Source organism: Pleurodeles waltl, chromosome 5 (genome assembly GCF_031143425.1).
Source record: "Pleurodeles waltl isolate 20211129_DDA chromosome 5, aPleWal1.hap1.20221129, whole genome shotgun sequence".
Lineage (NCBI taxonomy): Eukaryota > Metazoa > Chordata > Amphibia > Caudata > Salamandridae > Pleurodeles > Pleurodeles waltl.
The window spans coordinates 693330440-693345903 of NC_090444.1; the positions used below are offsets into that span (position 1 = coordinate 693330440).

General features: G+C 42.0%; 1 protein-coding gene across 6 annotated transcripts in view; it reads left to right on the top strand.

Annotated features, from left to right (window-relative positions):
• Window positions 1-15464, top strand: part of DDO (D-aspartate oxidase) — a 245331-nt gene that overhangs the window by 124698 nt on the left and 105169 nt on the right. For 4 of the 6 annotated variants that reach the window (XM_069234613.1, XM_069234618.1, XM_069234617.1 and 1 more), the window contains one exon: window positions 12053-12226. In XM_069234613.1, the coding sequence (XP_069090714.1) occupies window positions 12055-12226 (172 nt within the window). In that variant the 5' untranslated portion in view covers window positions 12053-12054. Of the gene's footprint in view, window positions 1-9738; window positions 9818-12052; window positions 12227-15464 lie in introns of all 6 variants that reach the window. The other 2 variants (XM_069234614.1, XM_069234616.1) reach the window with 1 other exon arrangement.

Consider the following 15464-nt stretch of genomic DNA (forward strand, 5'->3'; position numbering starts at 1 on the left):
CTCAGGGATAGGTCCTATTCTTGAACCTCTCTCCACTTTCTGTGACCATTTCCATCAACCCCTAGTGAGGGAGACCTCCACGTTTTTGAAAGACACAAAAGATGTTCTCAATCTTATCAACTTTATTAATGCAACTGAACAAGTGAATTCTTTGATAAGTCTTAAGGTTCTCAAGCCAATTTTAATTTAGTTTCTCCAGCTCCTCTCTTCTTCATGTAGGCTTGAATTTACTCCTACACTTTACAATGGCACGCACTTCAAAAGATCTCTGGCAAAGAGCCCCCTTGTGGGACCCGTCGGACAGAGCAGTGCCAGCCGGACGAGGAGCAGACCGATGATGAAGCATGACATCCAGTGGATGTGTGAGGGTTCTAGCTTATACTTCTAGAAGTACCTTTTGGACCCATGGTCATCTATGCGGAACAGTGTACTTTTCTGAAATGTACACCTATACATTTCTGTATCCCTAAATGGTTAGACACATGAGAATGTTTGGGAACCTGCACCAGCCACAAATTCCCATGTATACTCCTGGAACTCTCTCTGAGTTTCATAAAAGTCAGAAATTTACTTCAACCACAGGCGTAAGCCTATCTGAGTAACTTTCTGACTTTTGATAGTTGGCAACAGGTTTCTGATCTTCATAGAGTGCTTCTGCTATCCTGAGCCTGTGAAGTTTTTAGGGGACTTTTTTTATTTATTTGACAACATAAACATAACATTTAGACCTGAAAAGTACAAATCATCTTTAATGGTCCATAGGTCATAAAAGATTGGATTCGTTTCATATTTAGTAACCATAGCAGAATATTTTGATAGACTACACCAATATTTGATTATAATTAGTGAAGACAATCCTTTGTACAAGAATACGAAGTGCTATGTCTAGCTATGGGTTCTATAGTTGTAATTGTATTTATTGATTTGATTTATTAGAGGTTTTTCCCAAAACACTTTACATACAAAAAGGAGGTAGTACATTATATAAATGTAATGAGCACAAAATGGAACAAGACAGAACAAGTCCAATAGAAATCAAATTCAAGCTGGAGAGCCAGAACTCCAAGTCATGTTTAAAATACAAATGTAGTAGACGAAAGTATGAAGAGTAAAATGTTCAATTTCAAGTATACAAACCTCTCCCAGATGGAGAGGAGAACAACCACGATGGAAGACAAAAGATGAGCAATGCCACCCCAGTCAGTACCTGTAGCAGTTCAAGAATCGGAGAGGACTGCATCTGGGAAATGCGAATCTGAAATATAGATGGGACATGATATCATTACAATAATATTGAGAGACAAAATATCGAAAGCTAAATTTCTATACATGTACCTTGATGATGTATATGTGTATCTCTATATATATATATAGAGATACACATATACATCATCAAGACTCGGGAGGTGGGCCGGTGGCCCCCTCCCCTTTATTTAAATAAGTGGCCCGAGGGATGGGTCCACAAAGCCCAAAACAGGTTGAGTAGGGGGGCTGCACTGGTCCACACTCCTTAAAAAAAATACACAGGCCTGAAGAGGCTTTGGGAGTGGGGCCCCACGACCTTTAATTTATATAAGTGGCCTGGGGATGGGGTCCCCGTGGCCGATAACGGCTTGGAAAGGGTGGCCATGCAACCCCTCTCCCCAATATTTTAAGGAAATTGCCTTAGGGGATGGGGTCCCCAGGGCTGAACAAGGCTTGGGAAGGGGGGGGGCAGCATGGATCCCCTCAACTTGTATGTCTGGCCCTGGGAGGTGGGGCCACCAAGGCATAAATAGTTTGGGGAGGGGGCCACACTGCCCCTCCCCTATAATTAAAAAAAAAAGCCGTGGGGTATGGGGCCCCCTGGGCCAGGCCATATGGCCAACCCTCCACTGCACACCCCCAAATGCCACCCTCCCCTTTATTTTTAGAAATGGCCCTTGGAGATGGGGTCCCCAGGGCCTAACAAGTCTTGAGGAAGAGGGGGACACGTGGCCCCTCTCGCCTTTTAATATATAAACATATATATATATATATATATATTTATATATATATATATATATATATATATACGGCCATGGAGGATGGGGTCCCCAGGGCCTAAAGAGACTCAGGGATGGGTCCCCAGGGCCTAAAGAGGCTCGGGGAGGGGGGCCACATGCCCCACTCCCTTTTTATCTTATATGTACAGCCCTGGGGATGGGCCACCAGTGTCTAACAATACTTGGGGAAGGAGGCCATGAGGCACCCCACCCCGTTATTTAAATAAGTGGCCCAGAGGGATGGGGTTTCTGGGCCAATAATGACTAAGGATGAGGGACTGCACTGCCCCCACCCCTATATTTTTAGAAATGGCCCTGGGAGATAGGATCCCCAGGGCCTAGCAAGGCTTGGGGAAGGGGAGCTGCCTTGCCCCGCTCCCCTTTTAACTTGTATATGTGGCCCTGAGAGATGGGGTCACCAGCGCCTAAAGAAGCTTGAGAAGGGGTCCACACTGCCTCCCCCTTTGAATAAAAAAAAGGCCTGAGGAGGGAGTCCCCAGGGTCAGGATATATGGCCAACCCCCCACTGCTCACAGCCCAAGGCTGTGCAAGCATGGGGTTGGCTGTATAGGGGGGGCGCTGGCTGCAGGAACTTGCCTTCGGTCAGTCCTTGCAGCCAACCCTCCTGCTATACACGGCCATCGTGGGGGGATTGCATTTACGTCTGGTAATTAGGTATGACTTTATTAAACCCTAGGAATTCACTGAATAAAAACAAAGGTTGAAGAAACGTTATAGATAGGCGTGATAAAAAGATCAGTTTTTTTTTTTAAAACCTTAGAAATTCACTGAAAAAAACTAAGGTTAATGTAACATTATAGATATGTGAATGGTGAATGTGTCAGTGACAATGTTCATGGTTTGAACTGAACAGAAATTCACCAGCGCCCCTGCCATGCACTGCTTAAGATCTCACATAATAAATCACTGATGACATTCTATGACATACTTTATGACATCACTGATGTCATCTCAAATGATATAATTGATGACATTCCTTGATGTTGTAATGATACTGTGTCCCGTCTATATTTGGAATTCGAGATTCCCAGCTACAGTCCTTGCTGAGCTCGAAGCTACTGAGGTGCTGACTGGGATGAACGGTATAAAGAGAGACAGAATCTTCTGTAGTAACAATAATATGTAAAAGAAAAATCGTTGACGGTATGATGCAGACTTTGGCTAGGCATGAAGATGAGGCTGAACTTGTGAGGGAATTAACTCACTTCTAGGCAGTCTGCATGTAGTGAGGTGATGCCATAGAGTACTATGGGTTGCTATGTGTGTAAATCGAAAGTAAACCAAATTAAACTGGAAACAAATGCTTCAAAAACATTCCATGATAAAATGTGAAGAATTCCAAAGTTTGTACAAAAGTTATAGTTTGAAAAACAACATTGCTGTTTGTGTGTGGGGTGTGCATTCTACCATAATGAATTATTTTCTTTTCATAATGGTCACATACACTTTCATACATTATTTATCACTAGCAACGTTGAGGTGGCTTGACTGAGCATGGCATGTGTGGATGAAGTGATGACACAGAGGTGTGCTTTTGGCAACATTTAAAATATGTACAGTTGAGTGAGTGTGTGTTCATTCATAGTGGCAGATCTTTGCCCTGCATGAATGGTTGTGTGTATTAACAAATATGTCATCTTGTACATTTCCTTATTTTTTTTCTTTTCAGCCCAGGGAATGTGCAATGCGTATGAAGGTACAAATTGTAATGTCTGCAGTGAGTAAGGATCACAGTAGGGTTAATGCTGGCACACTAGTAGTGTGCACGTGTTACTTAGTGTGAATAACCTTATTGCAGTATTGGGTTCTTTATAGGACTGTGCAAACCTCCAGTAATTTGCCTTAGAACAATTACCAAAACGTATTCGACATTATGTATAATTATGCAAAATCTACACTACAAAATTACCAGAGCAGTCCATTTAGGTAAAAAATCTACTTGAAAATGTTGTTTTGAGTTGATTTCTGGTTGTTCGTATTCAGAACACTGCTGCTCGAATTCAGATTTGTAGTTTTGTGCTCACAAAATACCCAAACGGTCAGCTCAGATAAAAAAAAAATATCTGAAATGTTTGTAACCACTCATGTTAAAGGAACAATACTTGTCCTATGTGTTAGTGAATGTACATGCACATTTTACTATACAAAAGCAGAAAGTATTCGCACTGGAAAAGGAAGGTAAGAAGATACTGGGGACCAGTATAAATTTCACGCTGGGAGGAATCATGGGTATGACTTGCACACGGGCTTGTAATTCAAGGAGACTCTCTCACAGACATCTGTTTGCCAGCCACTTGTGTGGCACCTTCTACATCAGGGTACAGTTACAGAATGGATGTTCATCTCAGAAAACTTAATCTTTTGGCAGTGGGGTTCTGTACACTGTACCTAGTTCATTAATTTCACATGGGTGTTGCATTCTGATTGTTTTCACTTCTGTGTTCTGTTTTTTGTCAACGCTGTGTCTTAGTTTGGGTATGTCCTCTAACGTAAGGACAGGGAGGAGAAAGAAAAATAAGGATGTAATGTTCAAATGACTTTAAAGTAATCCAATTACTTCCCTCCCACCCTCCTGGGTGCAAATATTATTTTTTACGCTTAGGCAGTTTTGTGAGAACGTGGAATCGGCTATGTACTGCAGTATCATGAAGCAAGGGAGGATTGCATGATTTATTTTAGGTCAATATTACTTCAGGTGAGAAGGAGACTCCTCTAACATAAGTCTGGGGATGAGGAAGAGAGAATTGGAATAATGAGTGTACCAGTAAGTGATTTGAATATTACCTTGTTTTTTTTGTTTTGTATTTCATTTGTTGCCCTTCTCATTACATGCTGCTGTGGATCCAGAAACAATATCATAAGTTCAAAAGTAGGGTTTTTAAAATTATTTAGCTCTACAGAGATGCAGAATACTGTGGCAGGACCGGAGGCTTCAGATTATGCTATCTCTTTCTTTACTGTAAAAACACAGCAGCCAATCAAAACTTTACAAGATCAAAATTACATTTCCCATGAACAACAGTAGTCCATACACTGACCAATCCCCTGTCCGTCCCTCTGTATATATGTCCCTGCCAACACAGTCCGTCCTCTTTCTTTGCTTTTGCTACTCACAGCTCAGCTAAGTAGACATTTCACTTTCCCTATTTGTTTTATGTGGTGATTACCTTATATATGTGTTTCTCACTATTCTTGTCAGCGTGGAGTGGGAGCTAGGCTGACCGAAGCACTTGTTGGAGGTCTTCGTCCTCTTATTGTTTTGACGCTCCGTGAGCTGTCCCATGCTCCGCTTCACTTTGGGTGCTGCGACACCCACTCAAAAACGGAACACCCAACAGGGCAAATAAACATTAAGGGTCGTTACCCTTTGTTGGTCTTGCCCGACCGGGCTTCCCGATTGCGTGGAGACGCAGGACGTAGTCCATCCTCTATTTCTTCAGATATGTGCATGCGCGCAGACCGTTTCCGTCACTCTTACAGTGTCGGATCGGCCCGCGATAGCGCGTAGAGTGCATTTTGAATTTCCCTAAGAATCTGCAGCCTCCAGAACATCCTATGGGGCACAAAATCATTCTGGCTTGGCCTAGGGGATTAGCAGATTGCTCCCTCCACCTTCAATTGTTTGGCTGACTACTGGTTCTGTCTTTTGACAACCTAGAAAGATATATCTTATCAAGATTTAGTTACCTGCTGGGCTGATCCCCCCCCTTGAACTCCTTCATTCCTCTGGCTGATTCAGCTATGGCACACTACTCTGAAGAGATTGATTACTACCTCAGGACACTCCTGAAGGGCCTATAGAACATTAAATGGAGGAGAGATTAGTTAAGGCCCTAGGACATCACGTCCAAGACTCTGTTAATCAGGCTCTCATAAAGGCTTTGAAGCCGTTTGCCCAGCCCCTTATGCGATTTGGGCAGCGTGAACTCTTGGAGAGATGCCCCTCGGCGAATGTAACCAGAGATGACCAGATACCAGATGTGGGTGTAGCCCAGAGAATCCCTATGGGTCATGTTTCTTCTGCCGAAATACTAGCACATGTGGAGGCTTCTGTACTCATAGACCATGAATACAGACACTATTCTAACCTAGATTTCTCTGGGTTTTTCTCTTTGCCATCATCACAAGCCTGTGAATCTTCCTCTTCTGATTCATCAGAATCTGATAAAGAGCGTGAAGACCAGAAACTGGCTAAACTCAAGAAGAAAATGCACCACATAGAAGAGTCTCAGGCATTAAAAATCTATGCTTGGATCAAGATAATATTACTCAACCCTGTTCTCCAGAATGGATTCCCTGTGCAGAGGTTGCCCATTATGTTCAAGACAGATTGCGTAAGGGCTTTCATAAGGACATCGCAGTACTCTGTGCTCTGAGTGTCCCCAGGCTGATCTCCTAGTTAAAGTGACCAACATCCCTGAACTGGATCCTCGTATGGCCACGTTCTTAAAGAAATTTGCAAAGGACCCTAAGAAGGGCCTTGACAGGGCTTGGAAGGGATGCCAAGACAAGCTTCTGGACATCGTAGGACCACTTACAAAAATTCACGAATTAGCGGTTCAGGCAAAAGAGTCCCACTCACCTTTAGACCCTGAAACAGTTCTGGAAGGGGCTCAGACAGCCATTTGTATTTTAGGCAACGCCAATTGCGCAGTGTCCTCAGAAAGGCGAAAGTCCTTCTTCATGCCCATTGATCCAAAGTTGGCGGAACTGGCCTCTATGGAGACTGGCTCTTTGGCGAATGGTCTTCTATTCGGCGATACATTTGTTAAAGATTTGGGGAAATATGTCACCATTTGTTCAGCCTTCGATAAAGAACAGACGTCCATGAAAAGAATGTTCAGTGGAGGCCTTTTTGCCAGGACTGGAAGCTATAGAGGTTGAGCACCGGGCCATGGAACTTTCCAGGCCTCTAGTGACTATCCCAGAGGTCAGGGCGGCTATCAATCCTCCTCACCCTTCTACCCCACCAGATCCCAGAGAGGTCGTGGACGAACATAGAGAGGTGGCAACCGAGCAGTTTCAACGCGGCATATGCCACCCCTACAGGTGAGAGTAATCCCATTTTCAGAGACAATTCTAGGGAGGAGGGTACAGTGGCATGACGCAGCATGGGAAAGTATCTCTCAGGACCCTTCGGTCCTTCAAACAGTTCTGGGCTATAGGCTGGAGTTCTATTCCACCCCTCATCAGGTTGCTCCTCCTTGTCCCATGTGTTTTTCCCAACCAGAGAGTGGTTTCATAGACAAAGAGATTGCATCTTTTCTGCACAAACGATTGTCAGGGCGGCGCCCATCCCAGGGGTTTTGTCAGCATGATTTTCTTGGTACAGAAGAAAGGTGGGGGCTCCCGTCTGAACCTAAAACCTAAAATCTTTCAACTCTTGGATAGTGTATCGTCACTTCAAGATGAGGGTATCCATCTTTTACGAGATATTTTACAAAAGGGCAATTGGTTAGTACGCTTAGATATAAAAAACGCTTATCTACAGTCCCCATTTATGCTCCGCACTGTTGGTTACTCCAGTTTTGCTGGCGAGACCAATGGTTCAAGTTTATCGTCCACCCATTCAGCCTTTCATCAGCCCCTTGGTGTTTTACCAAAATTTTGCAGCTGGTGGTGCAGACCCACAGAGAAAAAGGGGTACGCCTAGTCTTTTATTAAGACGATGTTCTAATTATGGCGGTAAGGGAAGACACCATTCAGTTACATCTGTCTTGGACTGTCCAGATTCTCCAGGACTTGGGGTTCCTGATCAACTCAGACAAATCCAGCCTGTCCCCATCTCACTCTATAGAATTCTTAGGTTTCTGAGTGGATTCAGTTCTAGGTCAGTTATGTATTTTCCCTCTCCATGTATTGAGGAGAGCCCTTTGACTCTCCGACTATATCACTGATGACACTGTCTCACCTAGTCAGACTGCTAGCATTCTCAATTCAGGTGATTTTTCCGGGTCCCTTACATTACCGGGCCCTTCAGTGTCTCAAGATCTTGCACGTTTGCAGAAGTCTAGTGAACTCAGAGCAGATCCTGTTATTGAACGAAGCTCAAGCGGAGATAACCTAGTGATTGAATCATATGGATGCGTGGAATGGCAAGGTCATTTTTGCATCCTTACCGGAGTTGGTGATAGAATCAGATGCCAGTCGGTGGGGTTGGGGTGTGCATTGCGGATCAGTAGAGACCAGGGGTCGCTGGTCGACAGAGGAGCTGAGTCTCCATATCAATTGCCTGGAGCTTCTAGCAGGGGCTTTTGCAATTCAGTTTTTGTCACCGCGCATAGCAACCTGTTGCATTCTGCTTCATATGGGCAATGTCTCAGTGGTCAGTTATATCAATCGGCTAGGGGGCACCAGATCCAGAGTTCTAGGGGAAATTGTCAAGGAGTTCTGGAGCTTCTGACTTCAACATCACATAGAAGTGACAGCAGAATATATCCCGGGACATTCCAATATGAAAGCGGATTAGAACTCTCAATTTCTGAGGGATGGCAGCGATTGGATGCTGGATCGCAAAGTATTTTCTCAGTCTCAATCAGTGGTGGGGTCGTTGTCTGATCGACCTCTTTGCATCTCGCCTGAACTCGCAACTACTGCTGTTTAACAGCTGAAGACCAGATCCTCTGGCGGCGGAATCGGATGTATTTCTACAGACATGGCCAGACGGTCTTCTTTATGAGTTTCCCCCTTTCGCCTTGATTCAGAGAGTACTCTCTCAGGTACGGAGGAGGTTGACGGAATTGGTCATGGTAACCCCTCTTTGGAAGGCTTAGCCTTGGTTTCCAGTGGCAATGTCCTTGACATGTGCCCTTCTGGTTCGGATACAGTCTCATCCGTTCCTACTCGAGGATTGCCGTCTTCATACATTGGTAATAGCCAGACACTTGTCCCTCATGGCTTGGAGACTTTCAGGCGATATTGGCAAGAGCCTGGAGTTTCGGAAGCTGCTATGTTTTTATTATCCCAATCCTGTGCCCCTTCCACTCATAAGAGAAATGAGTCTGCATGGAAGAGATGGGCTGGTTGGTGTGGAGAACAGTGTGTTGATCTCTTGGGGACAAGCATTAACATGATTGTTAATTTTCTTTCCAATCTGATGTCGCAGGGATTGGCATACAGAACTATAAATAATTTCAGATCTGCGATATGCATTTGGAGGGTAAAACGGGAGGGGAACATCCTTTGGTTTGCAAACTTCTTAGAGGTATAAGGAAGGTGCATCCCCCACAACCCAGATATTCAGATTTATGGGATGTAGATGTTGTTTTACGTTTCTTACGGGCATGGCCTTGTAATGAAGACTTGTTTCATAAACAGTTATCAGCAAAGCTTATCCTTCTTTTATGCTTCATATCCTGCAGGCATGTGTCTGATGTCTGAGCTCTGGATTTATCAGGTAGAGTATTTACTCCTTCGGGAGTCTCTTTTACTATTTCTAGATGTACCAAAACGGATTCACGTGTATTTCTTACCCAGCGTTTCCTCATATTGCAAGATGATGTGTAGTACAATGTTTGAAAGCTTACGAGGCTTTGACCAGAGAGTTTCGTAGAGACACCCAGGGTCAGTTGTTAATCTCATTACAGAACCCATATATTCAGGTGTCTTCAGCTACTTTGGCAAGATGGGTTAAGTGGATTTTAGGGGAGGCTGAGATTGATATTACTAAATTTGGTGCGCATTCTGTTCATAGGGGCCATGGCATCCAAAGCATTTTGCATAAGCTCTCGTTCATGGCTGCAGAAGACTGGTCTTCAGATTCAACCTTTAAGGTATTTTATCATAAGCCTATTGTCGATGTGGCTTCAGCAGTGGTTAATCAGCTGTAAACTAGCATAATCTGAAGCCTCCGATCCTGCCATAGAATAAAAACCTTTCTAGCTGTTGCGTCAAGAATTTTCAATTCTATTAAGGACATGAAGGCGAGGATTATCCCACCCAGTTGTATCATATAAGTATGCATAAGTTTATGATGATGTTAAGTCGGAATGTTAAAATTCATATGCCCACCTATTGGATTTCATGATTATCAAGTATGGTGTTATTAGCATGTTTATTTGTTTCTAGGTTCAGACAATAAATGAAGGGACATCAAATTTTTTCTGAAGCATGAAGTTCTGGGTAAAGTTTCAGAGTAGAATTACGCATCTGGAGGTTTTTCTGCACTATGCGGTGGTTTCAGTATGGCTGGAGATTCATGTTGTTAAATGTTCTATGGTTCGCAAAGAAAGAGGACGGACTGCGTTGGCAGGGACATATATACAGAGGGACCGATAGGGGATTGGGAAGTGTATGGGCTACTGTTGTCCATAGGAAATGTAGTTTTGATCTTGTAAAGTTTTGATTGGCTGCTGCGTTTTTACAGTAAAGAAAGAGATACCATAATCCTCGCCTCGGTGTTCGTAATAAAATTGAAAACTCTTGATGCGACAGCTAGATTTTTTTTTATTATATCATATGTATATTTATGCATCACAAGCCTGTACATTTAATCCATACACATGTAAATCCAGCCAAATTTTTCCTGTGACTTCTTCCATATTATCTCAATTTTGAAATATAATTACTTTGTTGCCTCTGCTTTTACTGTAACAAGGTGTGAAACCTCTTCTAATGCTGGTAATAAAGATTTGGGAAATGTAATGGAGTTAAAGGCCTTCATTACTAATGTCCCAATGTTTGGCCCGACATTTATCAGACAAGCAAAATCTGACTTTCTGGGGTGGAAAATGATCGGGTCTGATAAATAACTCCAAATTTGGAGTTTGTCCCTTAAAAAAGGGATTACCATGCAAATTTTTGTGCCTTACACAGCAAAATGCCCAATAGTCAGCACACATTTTTCACCAGATACATTTCGACAAGGTTAACCTACTGAGATTTAGCAGGGAAAAACTGCACGAGTGCAGCGTTAACCTCCATACTTCTAATTGAGTAATGTGAGGCAACAGAAGTAACTGAACATACTGCAATTAACAAAGCTGCTCCTAATGAAGGTCAACATGTTAATACAGTCTGCTTGAAATAATATTTTATTGTGGACATTGTTAAAAAAAAAGTTTAAGTTCTAATTCAATCATACGCAGAATTTCTATTATAATAGTAAGAAAATCGAAGTCATTAAAAAAAATTATTTCTTATATTGCTATAGTTTCTTTAAGTCCATTTTAGAATTGGTTCACTCATTTGACGGGGGCAATTGGATACAGCTAAAAAGCTAGGGCCTGATTTAGAGTTTGGTGGAGGGGTTACTCCTTCACAAATGTGACAGATATCCCGTCCGCTGTATTACAAGTTCCATAGTCTATAATGGTATAGTAATGTGCATATAGCATAGGCGTCATTTAGGGACGCCAGAGGTCGCACCTGGGACCCCTAGCTTGTGCTTTGCGACCTCTGGCACTGCATTTGTGACCCCTGGCCTCAGAGGTGACAAAATCAGTGCCTGGAACACAGGGGCAGCTCTTCCTAGTGAACGCTGATTGGGGCTCCATCTTCTTTGCTTTCTGTAAAATTTTAATTACATCAATAGTGAATAATATTCTATTATTCACTATTAGTGTAATGAAACATGGAGTACAATATGATGCTCCCTGGCAGCTGAGGTAAGTAAAAAGCATTTTTAAATGTATGTTGTGTGCGTGCTTGCGGGTGAGATTGTGTTTATGTGAGAGAGGGAGTGTGTGTATGTTTAAATGCATGTGTATTTGTAAGTGTATGAGTGAAAGTATAGGTCAAATTGTGTGTGATGTTACTTCTAGATACCCCTGGCATTTTGGTGAATTGACGTCCATGACGGACGGGATATTCGTCAGATTTGTGAAGGAGAAACTCCCTCCTCCACTCTAAATCAGGCCCTTAGATTAGTTAATCTACAAATGGTGTCACTAAAAACATGAAGTGAAGGAAAATTGGGAACTAATACGAGAAATTGGTGTGCTAAATGAAAATTTCATAAGTACAGAACACACATATTTTTCACTTACCTCCTTTTTCCTCTTTTACAGCAATGGATACCGTAAAGATAGCTGTGATCGGAGGAGGGTTGATGGGCCTCTCCACCGCAGTGTGCATTTCTGAATCTATCCCTCAATGTTCCGTAACCGTTATATCGGAAGCGTTTTCTCCGAATACCACTAGCGATGTTGCAGCCGGAGTTCTCATTCCACATAAGTTTCAGGGTAGGTGTAATTTCTATGAGGACCATTTCTACATTTGATTGATATTGCTTTGTAATTTAGACCCCTTTGTACAGTGACATCTCGTTTTATGGCCTTCGTGCCATTAATGAATTTGCATGTTGGTTGAAACAGCCAAGACCAGGGATCGATATTGGCAAGTAAAAAAGGATGTTTTTCAAATGTGCTTCACTAATAAAGCGCACCAGCAAACACAAGAAAGAAGGGACTATCAGTAATGTAAAATGTTGCTCAGGGAAAATGTAAAGCCTGTAGCAGAAAAGTGCAACATGGAGACTTGTCTTGTGTAGTTGGGGTAAATACGCTCAGATGCACCTCTGCTTTCAAAATGAAACCAGAAACCAAACTAAAATCAAAGCGTGTTTAAACCTATATATATCAGTGGTTCTTTACCTATTGAATTCTGTAGCCCTCACTTAATCATTACTGGAATTCGGGGACTCCCACTACATCATTATTAGAATCCGGGAACACCAACTGAGTCATTATTGGAATCTGGGACCCTGGCCAACACAACTCCAATGATATGAACCACAAAACAATACACAAAATAGAGAAATAAGCATTCATCAAATAACCAAACAAATTATGAAATATTTTATTCATTTCATGAACAAATATACAATTATATTTTTATTTTAATGGGAAGGTTGGGGCATTTCTAAATTCAATTGAGGCCAGTCATCATCCATATTATATTCTTTTGGTGCACTTGCACTCTTCCCTTGAATCAGTCTTAGAATATTTAGCCTCTAATTTCCTTCACATTTGCAAAACCTCCTAAAATTTTCAATTTTCAATTTTGCTTCTTTATGTATATACGCTTTAGTAATCTGTCAATATTATTTAATTTCTGAAGCAGTTGTGGAGCCTCTGAGTAGCTGTTGCTGATCCCCAAGGGTCCCTGAACTACAGGTTAAGAAGTACTGATATATATATATATATAGATATATATATAGTTAAATGAGGAAACGTTTTGTTAGCCACATTGACCCGAAAGTAAAGTTCTGCTACTGGGTGAAACAAACAGCAATACAATTCATCTGCACACCCCCAACCCTGGTAGACCTTTGAGCTCCAACCCCCACTCAAAATGTGAAAAACCTAGAAGTTATTTTTGATTCAAAACCATCTGGAAGTCATCCCCCAAATTGATGCAGTTGTGAAGGGAACCCATTTCTAATTAGCATTGCTCTCCAAGGTTCTACGACCTTTTTCAAATAGATTGGACCTAATCAGATCACTAGTCATGGCTCAGCTGGGCTTGTGTACTGTGGTCGAGAAGGGCCTATCCACAAAGTTAATTGATGGACTACAATGTCTATGAAATCAGCTACCCGAGGTCACACTCAACCGGAAGAGACAACACACAAAGCAGTCAACTGGATATCAGCGCCAGTCAGAATCAAATGTAAAGGTCCATGTGCCAATCACAAAGCAGTCGCATGTGAAGGTGTAGAGCATATGCAGATTCTAGGCACACTTTATCTTCCACCTAAGAACTTAAATTGAGCTAATGTAAAGACAACTCGCTAGCAATAGTTAAAAAGGCTCAAATGTGACGGTACTATAGTGTTCAAAGCTCTGGAACTCTGTTCCTGGTCATAAGGATGCACCACAATATCAAGCCATCAGACTAAGCAATGAGTGAAAGTAGATGGCAGAACACCTGCTGTGTGCAATTGTTATGTGCTGTTGCCCGCCTACAGGTGTGACTTTTCAGTGCTTATAACTTCATTAAAGATTCTATGAAGGAGAACTACGATTACATATAGAATTGTAGGTGAGTAACTGTGAATAACCGGGATGATTTTCGACTAAGGGTTTAGAGTGATATCAATTAGACAACAAGAGTGAAGTTCAAGTTGTCTGTGGTGTCTCTCAGAACTCCACAATAAATAACATCTCATTTATTCACGTTTTAGCCCTCTATCACTTTGTCATATTTGCCCCACCCTCATATTATCTGCCTCTGCTTAAGTTATAGACGTAGTGAAAAAGGGGTAAGGGGGAGCCGGGCATAACATGGCCCACCCTCCAAATGTTAAAAAAAACCTGGACTCGTTTTACCCACCACCACTACCCTGAGCATATATCCCCCCTCTCTCCCAAACTTAAAAATAAAAACCCGTCTTGTTCCTCCCACCCTCGCCCTCTGAAAGTTACCCCTCCTGCCCAAATCAAAAAATAAAAAACATACCCGGGCTGAAGCCATTTGTGCCAAGCCACCCTCTCCCTGCCCAAAGCACAGTTCTGTACTCTCACATTGAGAGCAGAGAGCCAGCGCCGTGCTGACTGTGGCTCCGTGACTGCCACTTGCCTGTGCTGGTTATTTTACTCTGTCAATGCTGGTCAGCAGAGACCCACACTCACGGGGAAGACTTATAACAATGGCTCCTCTCAAGTAATGAAATGACTATTTTATAGGGGCTCTAAAATGTAACATATCAAAGCAATATCAAAAGAATGCACATTATAGAGAACACATTCCTTATATTGAATCATACTAACAAATACTACTGTGTTAAGTGAAAAGGATGATGCAGTGATCAGTGCAATAACACAAACACAATGTGTCAAAATCATCATTTGAATAGAACAACTTAAGGATCCCAGAGGAAGTGCGAGTGACCCTAATGTAGGGATTAATCGGACCCAGAACAGGAATTTCAGTTAGTCTGCAATTATTTATGGCCACTAGCACTAATGTTGACGTTTCTACTCAACTTTTCAAATCTGAGGGCCACAATCAAGATGAGAAATTATTTCAAATCAAATAAATAACTTTATTCAGCCAAAGGATATAAAAAAAAACAAAGCAAGGCACAACCATTTATAAATGCATCACATAAATAGCTAAAATACTTAAACTCTTCGATTCATAAAAATACGACGTTTCAATACCAAATTTTAAACTTTTCCCTCATCATCATTAAATTCAAAAATAAATTTCCATATAAATAACCAGATTTTACGAAGCATAAAGTTTCCTTAATGAAATAGCAGCAATCATATAGCTCAAAATAGAATGATTCAGCAGATGGGAGACTTTGTACATATAATAAAGACTATTTATATAATTTAAAATGTTGTTTCTTTAAAATCGGGCGTAAAAACTGCAATCTGGGGGCCTTGTGCAAAGTGCAAAAAAGCATAAAATTAGTTGTGGAATATGGAGTATACCCGTCACAAGGACATGGTGCCAAGGCAGAATGCCATG